Genomic DNA, 18,535 nt, shown 5'->3' on the forward strand with positions numbered 1-18,535 from the left:
TAAGCAATAATTCAGTTCCTTAAATTGAAAATGAAAAGACGAGAATAACTATTAAAAAAAAAAAAAATACACTAAACATGGATAATAGGTCATTGTGATATGCATGGCATGAAATACTAATCTATTAAAAAAAACCATGTGCAATTGACCCATCATAACATAAAATAAAATACAACAATGTTCTTGAATAACATGTACCAAGTGTACCACATTGTCAACATTCGACAAGTCAACTTTTAATGTAGTAGTGGGATGCTCTACATTTTGATGAAAAATGTTAGAAAATTGTTACACATACAAATTTTTTTTTTTTAATAGGAATTACGCATACAATTTTATTTGTTTTGTTACTTATTACTTATTGCTTCACCCGCTTGGACTGTTTAATGTTAAGTAGATTAATAAATAAGTTTCTCGAAAAAAAAAATAAATAAATATAATAACTCCCAACTAATCATGTAGTTGTTAGCATATGATATAAAAAAAGTATAGTTTTTATTAGCGTAGGAATTGTTCAATGTTTAGTACCAATTCAATAATAAATGACATTATTCTAAATGTCAAATATTGTTTGCCCTTTTATAAATCTGGTTGGACAAACAATAAATATAAATATAATATTTCTTCTCAAAAACATTAATATTAATTAATTAATTAAAAAAAAAGTGTTTGTTTCTCAAAAAAAAAAGAATGGGTAATTGTCCCACATTACTTAAGAGAAAGTGTTGTATGTAATATAACTTGCCCCACCCTCCCTTAAAAGTTACCATGGCTTTTGAGTAGAGTTGTGGTGTGCATTTATGTTAGAACCCCTTTCCCTCTTTCTTGTGTATGTGTGTTTGTTTCTCAAAAAAAAAAAAAAAAACAAAAACAAAAACGTAGCAAAAAGAAGCGTCACCAGTCACCACCCAAAAGGGACAATACCAAGCACACCATTTGGTGACGCCAAGAACTGACTGACTCCACTCCACCACCAAACCCATTGGCGCGTGTCATCCACCTCCCTCCAGCGCGTGGCCTCCACTCCTCTCCTCAAAAACCCAGAACTCTCTCTCTCTCTCTCTCTCTCTCTCTTTCTCTCTCAAACAAAAACACTAGCGCACACCCATGAACAGAACCAAACAAAACAAAGCAGCAAAGACCCGAGACCAAGAGACACATGAACAACCAACTACTCCAATCAGCTTAACCCAGGCTTTATTAGTTTTCATCTCCCAAATCTATTAGCGTACAGCATGTTTTGTTTTATTATTTGAGTGTATTCTACAAGGTTGTACTTAAGTGTTTGGTTTTTGGTAATTATTAAGATATATTGTATTTTTTTGGTAATGGTTTTGGTAGTTAAGGAAGGGTTCCTTGCTTGCTAAAAATTGTGGGATTTTTTTGGTTGTGGTCTATTAGTTGTTAAGCTTTCATTTTCTTCTATCTGATATTTTCGGCTGGTGGTTCCTATGTTTGACTCCATTTGAAGCAAAGCCCAAGTCTTTTCTTTAAGCTCTATGCTGTAATGGGTATTGGATTGTTTTCTTGGATTTTACAAAATCAGTTTGAGGCAGAAGAAGAAGAAGAAGAAGTGAAGAATTGGAGTTGAATTTTTTGGGATGGTTTTGTTGGGTTTTGATATGGGTATTGGCCAAAGTTCAAGTTTTTGGCGGTTTGAGAGGAGGGGGTTGGGGTTTGTGTTTCGGATTGTATTTGGATTGTGGCTTTGTTTGGTGCTTTCGCAGCCGGTGGCGGGTCTGAGACCATTGCGGGAGAGAGCTCGTTCATGGGGAGATGAGGTTGGTTTCCAAAAATCTGTGTTTAATTTTGTTCTTGCGTATTGTATTTACTTGTTTATTTAATGGCAATTTAGGATAAAGAATGTGAATTTGAATGTAGTAGTGTAAGTTGGTTAACTAATGGTCTGATCATGTAATGTTACGTTTGCTGTAACTTGATAAATGTTTTGCATTTTGGCATCTTTGATGGTTTAGGGAACTGTGAATCTGTGATGGATTGTACTGTTTTATGCTTGTACTTAGAGTCGAGTGATGTTGGTAGAGTGAGATTGACAGAGCAGATTAAGGAATGTCATTGGGTTATAGACACAATAAAGAATTTAGATCATATTGTTTGAGTGAAATTAGAAGAGCAGAGTTTAGTAGTGGTGTAAGTAAAAGAATTCTTTTCTGCCTAATTATAACCCTCCAATGCCTGCTATAAGAAGAATAATCTTACATTGATGCAGTTTTGTGCTTCAAATGTTTATCTTAGCCCTTCAATTGTGTTTCAATTGGTTAACAGGAGGTTAATATTTCTTTGAATGAGCAAATGAGGAATGACAGTCAAAAGAACAAGACTTTAGTAAATGGAATACATAACTTTTTTTTTTTTTTTTGTGTGTGTGGGGGGGGGGGGGGGGGCGCAGTGGGGGAATCCATATCTTGAATCATTACTGATAATGATCATTTTTCATGGAGATCAATGCAAGTGCTTTATAACTGAGGAATTCCTAGCTTTACAAGTTGTCCTAATGTGCAGGACCTGGATTAGCAGAGAAAAATCTCAAGTAAATTGTCATCAAAACCTTTACAACATATTGGACCTTATGATATTTTAATTTATTATAGGGAATGCCATTTGTGATGCACATTATTTTTTTAAATCTAACCACATGAAAAAAGTTTTATTTCTATTCAGTTGTGTGTTAACCTAAAAGCATTTTCAAATTTGGAATTTCAGTACTCTCACAATTTTTCATGTCAACTATTTGTTTTAAATTGAATTAAATTTTTTTTTCCAAAGTGTTCTGAATGGATGTGATAGCTTTTGCATGTTGTTGATATTGTTATTTTTTTGCAGTGGCTATTTATAAGAAAAGATGAAAGTGAGTTGGGCCCATTTTCTGCATGGAACATAACAGGAACTTACAGAGGTTTGCAACTTATATACTGTGAATCAATCATCTCTTCATTATACTCATGCTGTTTGCAAGAGTTGTCTGCTACAAATTGCATGTATTTTCATATGACATCATTATGTGTTCCTTATTGTCTCTTTGGAATATGAGGAGCTTGGTATAGCTTTGGTTTGTTTTTTATTTTTTGCTGACCATTCAACTACAAGCAAACTTGTAGTTCATGATGACATGTTCCTCTAGGATAATATTACCAACGTGAATTAGTTTCGCAAAAAAGTTATGACAATGAACAAATTGATGATGTTCACGCTTACAATCATTCATCTACGATCAAAAACATGGCTTGATTGCGTTGTCTGCTTGAATTTTCAAACCTGTTGTTTACATTGACATTATGACTTCCATCTCTTGCTTATTACGGCTAGTTGAGTGCCATTGGACAGAGAGTTTAGATTGAAAGACAGCATGATGGTGAAGAAAACTAAGTGAGAAATTGGGTTTCCTAATGTTAAAAAAGACAGCATGATGTTAAAGAAACCTATCACACAGCGGTTGCCCTCACCAAGAATCATGCCAAAACCCTACCTAGAAGCTAATGAAATGAGCAAATTGATCCCATCCCACCCTTATATTCTTCCAAAGACTCACCCCATATACTCCTCTAACCCGGTTAGAACACCAATTGTCCCACATACTACCATATTTATTATGCACCCCCCTCCACCGTAATGCCTCCCTCTCTTGAGCATATCACCAGAGCCACTTTCCCAATAAGGCCTTATTGAACTCAACTAAATCTCTGACACCCAAACCACCTTTCTGAATTGGATTATAAACACGCCTCCACTTAACCAAATGAAACTTGAATTCATCTCCAACACCTCCCCACAAGAACTATAGTAGGAATATGATTAGTGATACTATATGGTTAGGATTTCCATGTTTCATTTGATACATGGAAGGTGTAAAGTAGATGTATTTTGCGCATGTGTGTGTATAAATAGAGGGGAAAGGTTTGAACACTGCTTTTTAAAGAGTTACATGAAATGATATACTTGGCAATAGTTGAGGATATTGTGAAGGGTTGATTTTATGGCTAAAACTGATCGGTGAGACATTGAGAGAGAACTGTATAATATCAGGAAGATTGTTGGCAAGTCTGAGTTGTGTATAATATCCACTGGGCTTCATTGTGTGCGAGCTTTAATTCCTTTTCACTTTTCAGTGGTTATGTTGTTCTTTCTGTTTATTCTTATCTTTTGCCAGCTGATATCTTGTTTAGACATTAACTTGAGCTGATTATTGTCATATACCTCATAATGACTATTTTTCTATCTTATGTCATTATTTGATTAGAAAATTTAGGAGCTTGTGACCTGTAAAGTTTGTGCTCACTTCCTAAGTCATTGAGTGGAAGTATGCTTCAATCATCTTTGATAGAGTAATGAAACTAACTGTACACATCAAACCACCCCCCTCACGCCCTCCCAATAGGGGGAAAAAACCTGATAATACAAGTATATAACCATGCTTTATGGAGCAGATGAAGGAACCCAAGTTGGAAAATTCTTGTAGATTCTGATGGCTCTAATAATGAAAGTAGAATGTCATTGAAGAAGAGGGGTGGACAGCAGTTCTCATGATTCTAGTGTTATTATGAAACCAAAATATTCCCAAACAAAATAACGTGTTGTTGATTGAGTTGGCTTGGTCAACTTAGGTTTTATCCGCCAAGTTCTCTTCATTATTAAATTTTTGCACTCACCAACTAATTGCATTATTTGCTGTAACATTTGAAGGTATGATCTGACTGCGATTAGAAAACTTGAGCCATTGCTGTAATTGATGGCATGCGCTCATTAGGATTTATCAATAATTATGTAATGGACTTATTTACAACTTATTGGTTCACTCATTAAATTGGATATAGAGCTTGATAGGCACACACTCAAAGTTCATTACTTTTTTTTTTTTTTTTCTTTTTTTCTTTTCTCCCTCTAGGGAATCAGCATCACAGGTGGTGGTGGTGGTGGCATTTGGGGTATAGTATACTACCCAAAAATGATGGAAGAGGTGCCTCCATTGGTTGTTGGGTTTGACAAACCACTTGTTGAGCTTGACCTGCCACTTGTTGGGTTTGATTGTTCACATCAACCATACGTGTCATCAAATTGGTGACTTCAGTTTTTTCTTCAATTCGCCCCTGTTTTATTCAAGTTGCATCTCCTGTTATAAAAAATGAAAGAGGAAAGCAAACTCATATGTTCCCATAATATTATATACTTATCAAAAAAAAAATCTCCCCATAATATTTTAGTTAACCCACTTGAATTTTTTAATGAAACGTATTATAAACTCAATGAAAAATAGAAAGAAAAAGATAACTAAAGCAGAAAGGCTGTGTACTAAAAGAACGATGAAGATGGACTATTGCCATCAATAGATATCCAATGTGTAAGAGCAATCTCAAAAGCAAAAACTTGAGCAGTTGAGCCCATCAATAGGAAAGTTAACACCTTCAAAATTCCCCGTTTCTCTAATGCCATATGACCCATATGAGTAACTATTTCCCTACACCCGATACTTTGATAAATAAATATAGCAGTACTATACCTGAATAAATTTTTTATAATATTTCTTGATATTAGAAGTAATGAGATGCCTAATATTTGTCGCATGTATTGAGATGTAGACCTATTAATAATTGCTTGGCATGTGGGCTTTATGCACATATTTTTTCTGGTGGAGTTTTGTACATATATATAGAAATAAATTTATTGTACAATTTACTAAATTTTTTTGTCGTTTTTAATGTGCACGCAATATTATCAGTTGATCATTTTGAACACATTGTGAAGTTAATCATCCTAATTGGTGAGTATTTATATCTTGATCTGATTACCTACAAACTGGGCATCTGAGTTGCAGGGAGTTGGAAATTTCTAGATTCCACAAATGGCTCTTCCAGGTTTCCAGATTTGAGGAAATCCTCAGGCAATTCAATGATTGAATTAGTTAGTACACCAACAAAAATAACCGGTGTACATTATGTTCAGGTGAGTAGGTGGAATTGTCGGTAAAGAAGTTCATATTAAAGTCAGCATTTATGAATAACATGCTGTTTTAAAGTAATGCATAAGTGCGAGATATGCTAAACATCATTATAAAAATTTTCGTTGATTTAAGCTTGCACAATCTGTTCCTGATGCTGAAGCCAGGACAATGATTTCCTATTCATCATTTCTAATACGTGTCATTTTAATGGTATGCATGTAATTCAATCTATGAATACTTTCAGAACCCCAAATCACCAGGATCAACAACTGAAAAGTTCACAATCGCTATCTTCTCATCATAGAACATATATTCAATACTCTTTTACTGAAATAGTTAATATATAATAACTATAATTGCTTTAATGTTTACTTTTCCTGTTTCGATAATTTATATATAAATGAATTTTTTTCGCTTTTCATGGTGCTAACCCAGGGGGTAATTATTTTCCATGATGTGTTTGACAATGAACACAATGTTGGGGGTGCTCAAATCAGGGTGGAAGGTGTATATATATGGCCTTTTAGACAACTTCGAATGGTAGCTAACAGGTGAATTTCATGAATTTTATGGCCATACATCTTTAGTTTCTGTATAAACATTTTTATATTCTATGTGGTATGTTTATTCTTGGTGCTTTGTTCTTCTTATGTGAAGGTCTTCTTTGCGGCTGGTGAAAAATTGTACTAAATAGTCTAAAGTTCATATGACCACACTTGCTTGTGTTTGACCCTGGTTTGAAAATGCCATACTTATGTCTAGCAACTAGTTTGAGGTATAGGTTAATATAGGAAAGTATATACTTTCAATATTATTGAAGACCAAATCAAGGCATTGATTATTGAAAAAAACCATGAGACTGGAATAAATCAAAAAATTGATTTCTAAAGGAAATTGTGTGATTGAAGCAATCAATTCAGAATTGCGATTGATTTGTGTATGTAATTCTCATTATAAAAACAGGTTCTATTATAATGTATCATCATCCAAGTGACTAGTGCTAACACAAGTCAGTTTAATCATGGGTCATTTTCTTTTGCTTTCCTTTTGTTTTCTTCTTGTCATCACTTCCACATCCTTAGTCACAACAACCAACTGGACCTAAACTCCAAAATATCCACATGCTCGCCATGACAATGACCCATACTCAAACTAAACTCACACTACTCCACAAATTCTAAAATTTTGTTTGATGTGGTGTATTTAGAGGGAAAGAAATAGTAGGTGCTTTGAAGATAGTGAGAGTTCTCTCCCTAATCTCAAGTTTCTCTTTTTAGAGCCTTATTGGACTGGTTGTCAGTGTGGAGAAACCAAATATTTTCTTCAATTTTTGTACTTGATCTGTACACCCCTGTGTACTAGGGTGTCTCTTTTTTTATATCAATAAATCTTTATTTGTTATCAATATATATTGATTATATATATATATAATCAAAAAAAAATTTTCCGCTCCTAGTAGATCCTTTATTTTTAAAAACAAATCTCAAATCCTCCTCTCTTTTTTTTCCTCCAATCCTAGTTGATTATTTATTTCACATAAAAAAGAATTTCAAATCTTTTTCTTGTGACCCCATTTCAAGTTTTTGATCCTAATGGATCCTTTAATTATTTTGGCCGTAGTAACCATTGTTGGCCCCTTTCTTGTACTCCAAAAGAGAATTACGAACAAATTTGGAAGATGTACTTCAAAAAAGAAAGATTTAATATTTACAAGTTGCTCATTTTATCAAGGATACCATGCACAACTTGAGAGGTTGTACATTCCATCATGGTTTTAAAAACCGAACCGGGCATCAAACCGTTTTTTTAAAAATTTCCAGTTCAACCCCGGTTTTTGACCGGTTTTGGGTTTTAACCAGACCTAACTGACTCCCGGTTCCCAATTGAACCGGTCGGACCGGCCGGTCTGGTCCGGTTTTTAAAACTATGCATTCCATGTTATAAAATCGTTGATTATTGGAGAAAATTATGGGATTGGAATAAATCAAGAAATTGGTAGACTGAACAATCAATTCAAAATTGTGATTGATTTGTGTATGTCATTCCCATTACAAAAATGGGTTCTATTGTAATGCATCATCATCTAAGTTAACGAAGATGATACAGCTGTTTGAGCTCTTGTTTAGTGGATGTAGGCCATGTGGTTGAACCACATAAAACTCTCATGCCTTCTCCCTTCTCCTTTCTCTATCACTCTACGTTAGATTTTTTCAGTTAACATGCATAATTTGGTAATAGCAGTTAAAATGAGAAGCAAAGCAAATCATTAGAATGTCTAAGTTGATTTTTCTTCACATAAATTCACAATTTTCTGTTGGAAGGCTAATAAGACTAAATGCCTTAAAAAATGTTGGATGGCACACAAAAGTGATAAAACTTTCCCGAAGTTTCATTGTGTCAGTTGTTGGAATTTCTTATGTATTTTTTTGTATTCTTCTTTGGACAGTTTCTGGGACATAATGAAATGATAGGCAGTTTGAAGTAATAACTGCATTGTAGAACACATTACTGATTTGTTAACAATATCAATTTGCATGTTATCTGCTTCCATATTTCATTTTTCCTAAGGTTAATTTGAGTTACCTAATTCAATGTTATTCATCATCTTAATTGCTATTCTCTACTTTAATGTGTTACCATATTGCAGTGGAAAAGAGGGGGAGCTGAGTCAGGAAGATGATTATCTTTTATCTAATCCATATCATTTGGTAATGCTTCTCACTCATATCATCTAAGATTTTGATTTCCACAGTCTATATTGCTTTAAAATGACTTTATTATGAAATTGGTGTCACTGTTTGCTGCCCGATGATATGCTGAGTCATATCTTGCTGTATTTGCCTTATAAATTTTTTTATTTGATAGTAGTGGAGTGTGTTAATCACTGGGTTTCGAATTCATCAATTTTTAACCCTGGTCTTGATTGGGCATCACAAATTTGATTTGGGATTTCTTTTGTTAGTTTACACTTAAAGTAGGGGTGGAGAGTGAGGTCATGCTTCACAGAATCAATCCTGTATGAGCGCGTGTGTTACATATAATCCCCGCAAAAGTGGAATCCTTGTGCACTAAATATGACCTTTTATACCACTTGCATGGAAATGAAATATATGTCGACATTTTTATCAGGAATATTTTGTTACTCACCCTGCCTTTATTGGGATGGGATTGGACTTGGCACTAAGAAGATACTTTAAAATAACCTAAATTGTTCATACTCTTATCTGATTTGTATCCAATCTGGATACACAGCACACAGCAGGATATGTATCAGATACATACTTTTTAGTAATGAAATTAACTTCACTGAAATGATTTTTATACAGTGGGACACAGTAGACCATGGCTGTGACAGTTGAAGTACATCACATACTTTTCGGGGGCAAAAGTTGATTTTTTTTTTTTTTTTTTTTTTTTTAGGAAAAAAGTTTTATATGTAAAATATAAAATCTAGTATCTTTGAAAGTTAGGAACATTCAAAACTCTACATTCAATAAACATCAAATTTGGATCTGGATAATTTTTTTGTTTGGTTTATAGCTTCTAAGTTAATTAAATCATTTATGCTTAATTTATTCTTTTTGATGTATGTTATTTGTATTTTAATCTAAAAACTTGTATAATATATTGTGAAAATTTAAAACATATCTTACTGATCAAAAAAAAAAATATATACATGGTGAAGATATCTTAATATATTAATTAGTTAACATATCCTAGACTTTCAAGAATTGACATATCGCTGCGTTCATATTGCATTGCATTGTATCCATATCCCATATCTCCATCTCCTCTACATAAATTTGGTACATATAAATATTGGGTTGGCTTGATGCCGGAATCTTAGATCTGTTTAGGGATGTTAGTGGGCCCCAGTTTTTTATTCTGAATCCTAGTCTTTGCATGTTCTCAAACTTAGCAGCTTTTTCTTTGACAATTGCTTGCATTAGGTTTGATTGACATTGCTCACAAAACTACTGCTGTCATCTATTGATGTAAGTTTGTTTATAAGGGTTCTGAATGCTTTCTACCTTTCTAACTTCTTTGTACAGCTAGGAGTTTTCTCATCCCAGGTGTTCCAAGAATCTCCACGGGATAAGATATGGAGAAGAAAACATTGTATTCTTGTCTTCTTCACCTTGAACTTAAGTCCATGTTGCTTCAATGTGTTATGTCCTTGTTGCTTCAATCTTGTAGTAATATCTATTCTTGCTTCCTGCAGCACCAATTTATCAAATGGAGAAGCATTGTAATATTGAAATTGCAGCTCAAATTTCACGCGTTTCATCGAACCAAAATGGTAATTGAGTTCTCAGTGTATATATTTATATATATATATATATATATATTTTTAAAATTTTCTTTTTGTTTCCCCCTTCTCTTTGACCTTATTTGGCTCTAGAAACATTTGGTCCTTTAAAAAAAAGGCTACCCTTTGGTTTACTTAGTTATTTCATATATTCTTGTAGATGGGGATCGTGATCGTTATCATATAGAAGGGTTAATGGAAAGTCCTGCAGTGGATGATGATAGGGATTGCTTCTCACCCTTACTGATAAATGCTACATCTGTCAACATTGAGGTCTACTATAACAAGGCAGTGAACTACACCTTGATGGTCACCTTTGTATCCTTTAATTATCATTATTCGCCTAGATTATTCAGAATGTATTAGCCTGTTTTACGTGGACTCCTTAACCATTTTCATCAGGTCTCTTTCCTTCAAGTTCTTCTACTAATTCGGCAGATGGAACATGGCAACACTCAATCTGTAAGAACTTTTAAAAAATGTACTTGAGAATAAAACTATAAAAGTCATAGCTTCTGTATATGTGTTTTTGTCAATATTCTTTTAGCTTTTTTGAGTTCACAAAAAAATCATGGTTCTGCTTCCACTGTTAGGGAGCTGCCAAAGTTTCAATTTTAATGATTGGCCAACAAGCTATCATGGATGCTTATCTTTGCCTTCTCCATCTGACAGCTGGAATACTTGTTGGTAAGTGTAGTAATAACCAATACTAGCGTACTAGATTTTTTTTTTTTTTGATAGGTAAAAATAATATTATTGAAAAGAGACTGCTAGAGGTTTTTCTTTTATGTACAATTTTATAAACTTACGTATATGTATTATAATTTTTGACTAGATTATTACAATTATCTTAGTTACAAGATTTTTAGAGGACCCGTTTAATCAGCTATTTACTTCTTGACAAAGTGTAGTAGTGTTGGTACAAATAAGAATTCTTTTGCAATTATAGAACTGCAGTAGGAAATACTAACTTTTTCTATCTGATTACTTTACCCAAGCTTTTGGTTACATAATTTATCTAAGGATTCCATATAGCTGGAGAATGTAACTAATCTTTTGCTTGGTTTTCTTTTCTGTCTTTACTCTGTTTTTCCCTTTTTGTAATTTTTGGGTTTGCTCTATGCTTTTCATGCATAGAGTAGCCTTTCGTATATATATATCATTCTTATAAAATATATATATATATATAGCTGGAGAATGTCAAATGCCTTTGACTTATCATTTTTGGTTTGTTTGTACCCTCCACATGTTAGATTGTCTCACTTGCAAAGTGAAATACCAACTCTGGAAAGAAATCTGTCTCAACAATGACCCTAATGGAAAAAATGACCACAGTGCCTTCCCCCCCCCCCCCCCCCCCCCCCAAAACTTCTTGTTTCCTTTTAGTTTTGGGTTCAATGTCTGGCCTACACAATGGGATAGCTGTCCCCTACCTACAGCAGATTTGTGTATGTACTTCCGATAATGCCGTCCACTTGCAATTTGCATCCAGTGCTAAATTAGAATGACATCATTTAAATTTACAATAGGCATGTAATCTTGTACTAACTGATGATAGAGCACCCTGATATGTGAGCCACACCTGAAGTTGCATGTATTTTTATAAACGATGGTGATGGTATACTAGCATTTAATTGACCATTTGTTTGAAAACTATGGTATAATTTTTAGATTCTTAAAATAATTATTCACGTACTTTTGGTTTAACTTGGTGAATATGCCAGTTGAAAGTCATCCAAATGAGCTAAATATTTTTTTTATATGGAATGCAATTTGACTGGCCTTGTCTGATAATAATATCATCAGATCTGGGTTTGGAAAATCCAAGTTGTACACCTCAATAACATACTGTTTAAATGCATGCTTGCTACACAACAGGGAAAATGGCTTTCTAGCCTTTCTTTTTGTATCGACATTTATTATGATGCTAAAATCTCAGCACTTTTGTGTAAAATGCATACACTGTGTTGGCTTTCTTATTATAACTTGTATGCAAGAGTGTAATTCATTTTGTTTACATACGACATACCTTAATTGTGCAACTGCTTCTGCATATTTTTGCTCCTGCATCCTGTATAATGACCATTCTGGCTTAGTTTATTAATCACCTCATACTCATCATCATTAACCAGGTGTGTTTGCTTTTTTGCATACAGAATCCTTATTCAATGCTTTTGCAACTGCTGCCTTTTTCAAGTTTGTGGTCTTCTCAATTTTTGAGATGAGATATCTTCTTGCAATATGGAAGGCAAGTAGGCCTATGAATAATGGTGAAGGTTGGGAGACAATGAGGCGTGAGCTTTCAGTTCTATATAGTCGTTTTTGTAAGTATTATGGAACTTTTGTGTTTGTCTTTTCAATGCCACTCTTCCAGTTGTGGTGTAACTTCTCTTTATAAGATCTATTGGAGGTGATGCACACTCCGAAATAGTGCACACCTTAAGTATATTCTTGCACATTCGCCCCCTTTATGTTTACTAGCCTTCTCATACGCAAGTGTGCTCAGAACCTCTTTTTTTTAATCTTATTTGGTTTATCTCTCAAGTAAACGCTAAAAATAAGGAGAAGTGAAATTAGAGTAAGAGTAGTACATGGTGTCGTGGTTTGGGGTGATTTTGAATTATTCAATCTACTTTTATATCCTCATTATTTTGATTTTTATTAAACTCCTTTGAATTAGATAATAGGCTTATTTTTGAAAGTATAAAGAAGTGGACACCAAAGAATCCTTGTCAACCAAAAGCTTGGAAATAAGCCTACCCAACTTTGAGATTTCAGGCTTTGTCAAGAACTAGAATGTTGCATAGAGAAAAATTGCACACTGAATATCCTCATTTCTGTAGCCATATGGAATCATGTCTTGTTAGTGTGATCAGTGATGACTACTACCATATGAAAAATTGTTACATACAGTTCAGTCACATTACTTTATAACTGCACGGTAGTTCCAAAAGTACCTTCTTCACAGTCTTAGAGTATATTTGCTATGACAGCCTATTAGAATAGCATTATGTTAATATTAATAATTGTAGGTGAATCTCCCCTCCCCCCTCCCCTTGGGCCCAACCATAAACTTATAAAAATAAATAAATAATTGTGGGCTAAATAAGCCAGTCTTTAAGACATGTAGTTACCATGCCCCTGTCAAGTTCTCATGCTACTTATGCAACATTAATATATGATTTTTATTTTCTCTTTTAGTAATTTAGTCCCATTGATGTAATAAATACTTATTAACTTTCAAATCTTAATGATTTCCACTCTGCTCCATTGTTCAAATACACGAGCTCATTCTACTTTGACTATGTATTTGACCATTATATTTTTATTATCAAATTCTTTGTATGAAATTGTTGGGCTAATTTGATCTAACTGTTGCATATATCTGCAGATGGGATCCTTTTGGGAGGCATTCTGGTCATGTATGAGTTCCATAATTTTCTGAGACCTATTCTTCTCCTTTTGTACTCTTTTTGGATACCTCAAATAATCACCAATGTTGTTCGTGACTCAAGAAAACCTTTGCATCCTCATTACATCTTAGGCATGACTGTTACTCGGCTAGCAATCCCATTATATATATTTGGCTGCCCTCACAACTTCATGCGCATTGAACCTGACAGGAGTTGGTGTATTTGTTTGTGTGTATTTATTGTACTCCAAGCATCTATTCTTCTTCTCCAGCACTACCTTGGTTCTCGTTGGTTCATTCCTCGCCAGGTTGGATTCAACTCTCTTCCTTGTTCTTTTGACAATTGATGGCACATTCATGCATAGCACACTCATATTCTCTAAACCACACACTATCAATTTGTTGTATCATAAATATATGATGATTGCTCTAGGTAAAAGAATTTTGAGGAATTTAGTTGACCAAGGAGTTGTGTTTATTGTACCTCTAGTCCTGAGCTTGACTACCTGTTAATTGATTTGCTTGCCCATTGAATCTTGATATTAGAATATATAAAATGTGAACATATAAAATGGTGCTTACCATTCAGTACTTCTTAAGCATTAAGAATTGTCCTGACTTCTCATGTTTTTGGGCTTTGTTCGCCTGATTCTAAGTAGTTCAACTCAACAAGAACATTGAATTAGTTCATACTTGTCCAAAAAAAAGGAACATTGAATTACTTAATCCTCTCTTCATTTAATGGGCTTCAATTCATGCAGAGAAAGATTACAGATCAATGAGACTTTTAATATCTATGCAAATAATAATTATTCTCTCATTTTTGTGTTTTATTTTGCGGTGTGCATTATTGCAGCTAGACTTGTTAGGAGAGGTGTACTTATATCCCCACAGTGCATTATACTCTAAAATTTCCATGACTGCATTCTTTATGGAAATCTCACTTTGGGTATTATGGTTTGCAGATTCTGCCTGAGAAATATAGCTACTATAGAAGGTTTGATCAAGATACAAATCATGCTACTGATTGTGTCATTTGCATGACTTCCATCGATTTTACACATCGATCTAATGACTGCATGGTATTCAGATGGGATTCTTTCTTGTAATTTGTTGGTTGTCTTTCTATGAACAGTGGACTGAGTTCAAATATGTTACAGGTGACACCGTGTGATCATTTTTTCCACTCTGGTTGTTTACAAAGATGGATGGATATAAAGATGGAGTGCCCAACTTGCCGGCGTCCGCTACCACCAGCATAAGAGCATCTTCTTACTTTGTTTCTATATCATATTGGACCAACTGACATTACCCAACTCACTAATTCTGGTAATAGATGATGTTCATTGTCATGCAAACATTTGGTATTTTTGAACTTTTAGGTTACTGCTCAGCTATTATGTGAATTTTTGCGGACTACTTTTTTTTTTTACACATAGCATTTCTAATTCGATTTTTCTCATGTGCTTTTATGAAAATTAAACATCATGAATTTTGGAAATTATTTACCAATTGTTACAAAATCGAAATCAAATCATTTTAATCAAAATTTTGTTATTTAAACTTGCATTGCTTCATGTTGAATTCATCCTCTTCGTCCATGCACATTCCTTTCCTGGCTTTTCAATATATTTGCTCATAATTGTAGAATTTGTCTTTTTTGACATGAACTGTTAGTGTTAATTGTTTTTGTCCCATCTTTTGGTTGTAATCATGTCTTCTATTTATTTATTTATTCAGGTTGGGAATAGAATTGCTTTTCACCTTGAGTTCACCTTCAGAAGAAAAGGTGAGATACAACATAATCAAAACTGTCACAGATTCTGTAACAGTCCGTAGCTGATAATTCTTGTCTTTGTAATATAAATTGTAATACTTTAGTACATTTAGCAATTTTATAACAGGTGTAAATCCTTTTTCTTTTCAATCTTGGGCTCCCACTGTGTTTATTTGTTTTCTGAGTGGGGTGAGAGAGCTGACGGCTATTCTGATGAAAACCAAATTGGCTTTCAATTTGATGCTGTCAATTAAAGTAAATGTTTTTTTGCTTGAAACTTCATATGGGTGTATGTTCAATGTGTTGAAGGTTCCATAATTACTGCAAAAAGTAATATAAGAATGAGGACAGTGATTAAAAGGAAGTAACTCAGAAGATGGTTAGAACCCGCTAAAAACTTTATCTACATCTCTCCAAAATCCCTTTGTAGGGTATAAACTATAAAGCAAAAGTGAATTTGTATATCAAGGGATCACAGGCGTGCTAGCATGAGATTTCAGATCAGTTACTTCTAGCTGGGTAAAATAGGACATTGATCATACAAAAGTAACTGGCTACAAGTCATGCATCGTATAAGCGATGTTCCTGATTATTTATGTTATGTAATGGACCATGTAATCAAGCCCAACTTATCCAAGCTAATGAATAAACATGCTATCTGCCTGAGGAAGATAGCTGTGACCAAGCAGTCATGGTTTCTGTCAAATTTTTATTTGTATTGGACTAAATCTGGTAGCCATTTCCAAATCTTTGAGAGTTTACATTTACATGGTTTTTCAAGTTGAGGGAGATGTGATTTCTTCTAATCATAGGTATATCTATTTACAAGCTGCACACGAGTAATTTACAAGGTCATTGTATCACCCAAATTTGGATTTTATTTTGCTTCTGAAAGTTACTACCTTATATGGTTGCTTTATGTGTAACTTGGAGGGATAAAAGGTGAGGACACTGGCACTATTGCTGGTGCCGCAGCAGGAATAAAAGCAGTTCCAAAAGCAGTTTTAGCACCACCTCCTCCAGCACCAGCACAGGGATGCTCGAAGCAGTCAACAGGGTGCTCAAGAGTGGCATTGCATTCCTTCGCACTTCTCTGCAATGGTTTCTCTGGAAAACAATTTTGACGATCATCATACTTTAAGCCTTTTCTTGATGTCAAATTCTGGCATATTCCCTGCTCCTCACAAAAGAAGTTGTATGAGAATGTTAAGTTTTTCAAGCTGGGCAGAAGACACACTCCCTCTGATACAATCCCACTTAGCATATTATGCCCAAGATTTAGTAGCTCCAAGTGAGCTAAACCTGCCAGGCTGTATGGTATAGGACCAACTATACTGTTAGAGCTCACATCCAACACCCTCAATTTGTAGAGATATCCCAGCTCTTGTGGCAAACACCCTGTCAAATTGTTATTGATTAAAACAAGTTCCTCTAGAGAGTTGGCAAAGTTGGATATAGACGGTGGAATGCAGCCCCCGAACCGGTTGTTAGCAAACACCACCACTGAGGCTGTGCTTATACCAAAATTTGGTGGAATCATTTTGGTGAAGCGGTTGTTGTTAACAAATATTGCATCAAGTTCTTTGTTGAAAAGCTCAGGAGGCAGTGGCCCTTCAAATTCATTGAAGCGGATATCAAGAAAGCGTAGAGTGGGAAGAGGGAGCACAACAGAAGGGAAAGGACCTACAAATCTGTTGTTACTGAGATCAAGCTCATAGAGAAGTGTAAGGTTGGCTAAAGTTTCTGGAATGATGCCACAAAAGCGGTTGCTGTTTAGATGGATAAGTGCAAGGTCAGAGAGTAGGCCTATTTCATTAGGGAGGAACCCAGCTATGTCACCAGAGTTGAGGTCAATGCCAGCAACAACTCTTATCTCGGGGTCATCAAGAGCTGGTGCACAGAACACGCCTGTGTAGCTACACACAGAAGGACCAACCCAGTTGGTAGTGAAGTTCTTTGGGTCAGAGTAGATTGTTTTTTTCCATGCCTGGAGGGCAATATAGGCTTGGTGGAGTCTTAGGTTTGATGTAGGGGAGTGGCTATGAAAACGGTGGTGATGAGTGGCATGGTGTCTATGTTTTGCTGCCAGATTGTTGAATGAGAAAGATATGTTCACAAGTAAGAGGACTATGGCTCGGGTGGTCAAGGAAGAAACCAGAGATGAAGCCATTTTGCATTGTGAGTTTATGGTAATGAGCTTGTTTGTTTAAGTAGGAGCTCTTTCCCTTTCAATTGAAATGCCAAGTCTTCTGCATAATCATGGACAAGTCCATTTCTAACTGAAACCCTTTCATTCTTTTGTCGATGAAGACACAAAGAAATTGTTATAATGACCCGTTACAGCGACACTTAACCGATACAGAAGGCCCCAAACAAAATCTTATCCGTCTCATAACTCATAAGCCATTCTTGTAGTTTACATTGGTGTTTGAAGGAATGGCTTGGCTATGTTGCTAGGTCATAGGAATAATAATAAACAAATGAATAAAAAGTAGTACCAATATATATGGGACTATTCAGCGGTGTTTGCTAAGATTAAGATTACTCTAGAGATTAGTTGCAGACAAATGCTTTTGTGGAGATTGGCGAAGAAGCTTGAAGGGGAGGGAGGACGATGCGCATGATAAAGACCTACCTCCTTCCATGTAGTTTTCTTAGTTGTTTGAAGTGGAGCTAGAGAAAGACAGGTTCAGCAGCCCATAGACAGGAAGGTTCTCTTAAGATTGAAGGGATTGACTGTTAAACAAGTATTGTGTTAGATGTCTTGAGGTGATAATCAAATTACATGGGATTAGCTTCAAATATTTATATTTGAAAGTCAGGCTGACACCGCCTGAAAAATATTGTGATGAAAAATATATTGAAATAACCAATTTATGAAGGTTTTTTGTATCACTTTTTTCTAAGTACTGTATTCTAGGGGCCGTTTGGTACATGTGTTTAAACACATGTTTTCAGTTTTTAAACAGTATTACACGTATTTTCACATTTTTTTTCACCCACACATATTTTCAAAAAATACAAACAACGTTATTAGAACAACGTTATCAAACAGCCTCTTAGTCTTTCTATTATCTATGA

The 18,535-nt window shown here is 34.7% G+C and overlaps 2 protein-coding genes across 2 annotated transcripts; one reads left to right on the forward strand and one right to left on the reverse strand.

Moving 5' to 3' along the window:
- Window positions 1–1,067: 1,067 nt before the first annotated feature.
- LOC126695569 (transmembrane E3 ubiquitin-protein ligase FLY2) lies at window positions 1,068–15,736 on the forward strand. Its single transcript, XM_050392377.1, has 15 exons — window positions 1,068–1,781; window positions 2,845–2,917; window positions 5,831–5,958; window positions 6,392–6,507; window positions 8,604–8,664; window positions 10,009–10,075; window positions 10,179–10,256; window positions 10,426–10,583; window positions 10,668–10,727; window positions 10,859–10,952; window positions 12,422–12,589; window positions 13,657–13,985; window positions 14,643–14,759; window positions 14,838–15,006; window positions 15,418–15,736. The coding sequence occupies exons 1-14, from the start codon at window positions 1,602–1,604 to the stop codon at window positions 14,937–14,939; spliced, it is 1,731 nt and encodes a 576-aa protein (XP_050248334.1). The 5' UTR covers window positions 1,068–1,601; the 3' UTR covers window positions 14,940–15,006; window positions 15,418–15,736.
- Window positions 15,737–16,146: 410 nt separating this feature from the next.
- Window positions 16,147–17,646, reverse strand: LOC126695570 (pollen-specific leucine-rich repeat extensin-like protein 1). Its single transcript, XM_050392378.1, has one exon. It carries the CDS (start codon window positions 17,622–17,624, stop codon window positions 16,371–16,373), a length of 1,254 nt encoding a protein of 417 aa, XP_050248335.1. The 5' UTR covers window positions 17,625–17,646; the 3' UTR covers window positions 16,147–16,370.
- Between the last annotated feature and the right edge of the window lie 889 nt (window positions 17,647–18,535).

This window comes from Quercus robur, chromosome 8, assembly GCF_932294415.1.
Source record: "Quercus robur chromosome 8, dhQueRobu3.1, whole genome shotgun sequence".
Lineage (NCBI taxonomy): Eukaryota > Viridiplantae > Streptophyta > Magnoliopsida > Fagales > Fagaceae > Quercus > Quercus robur.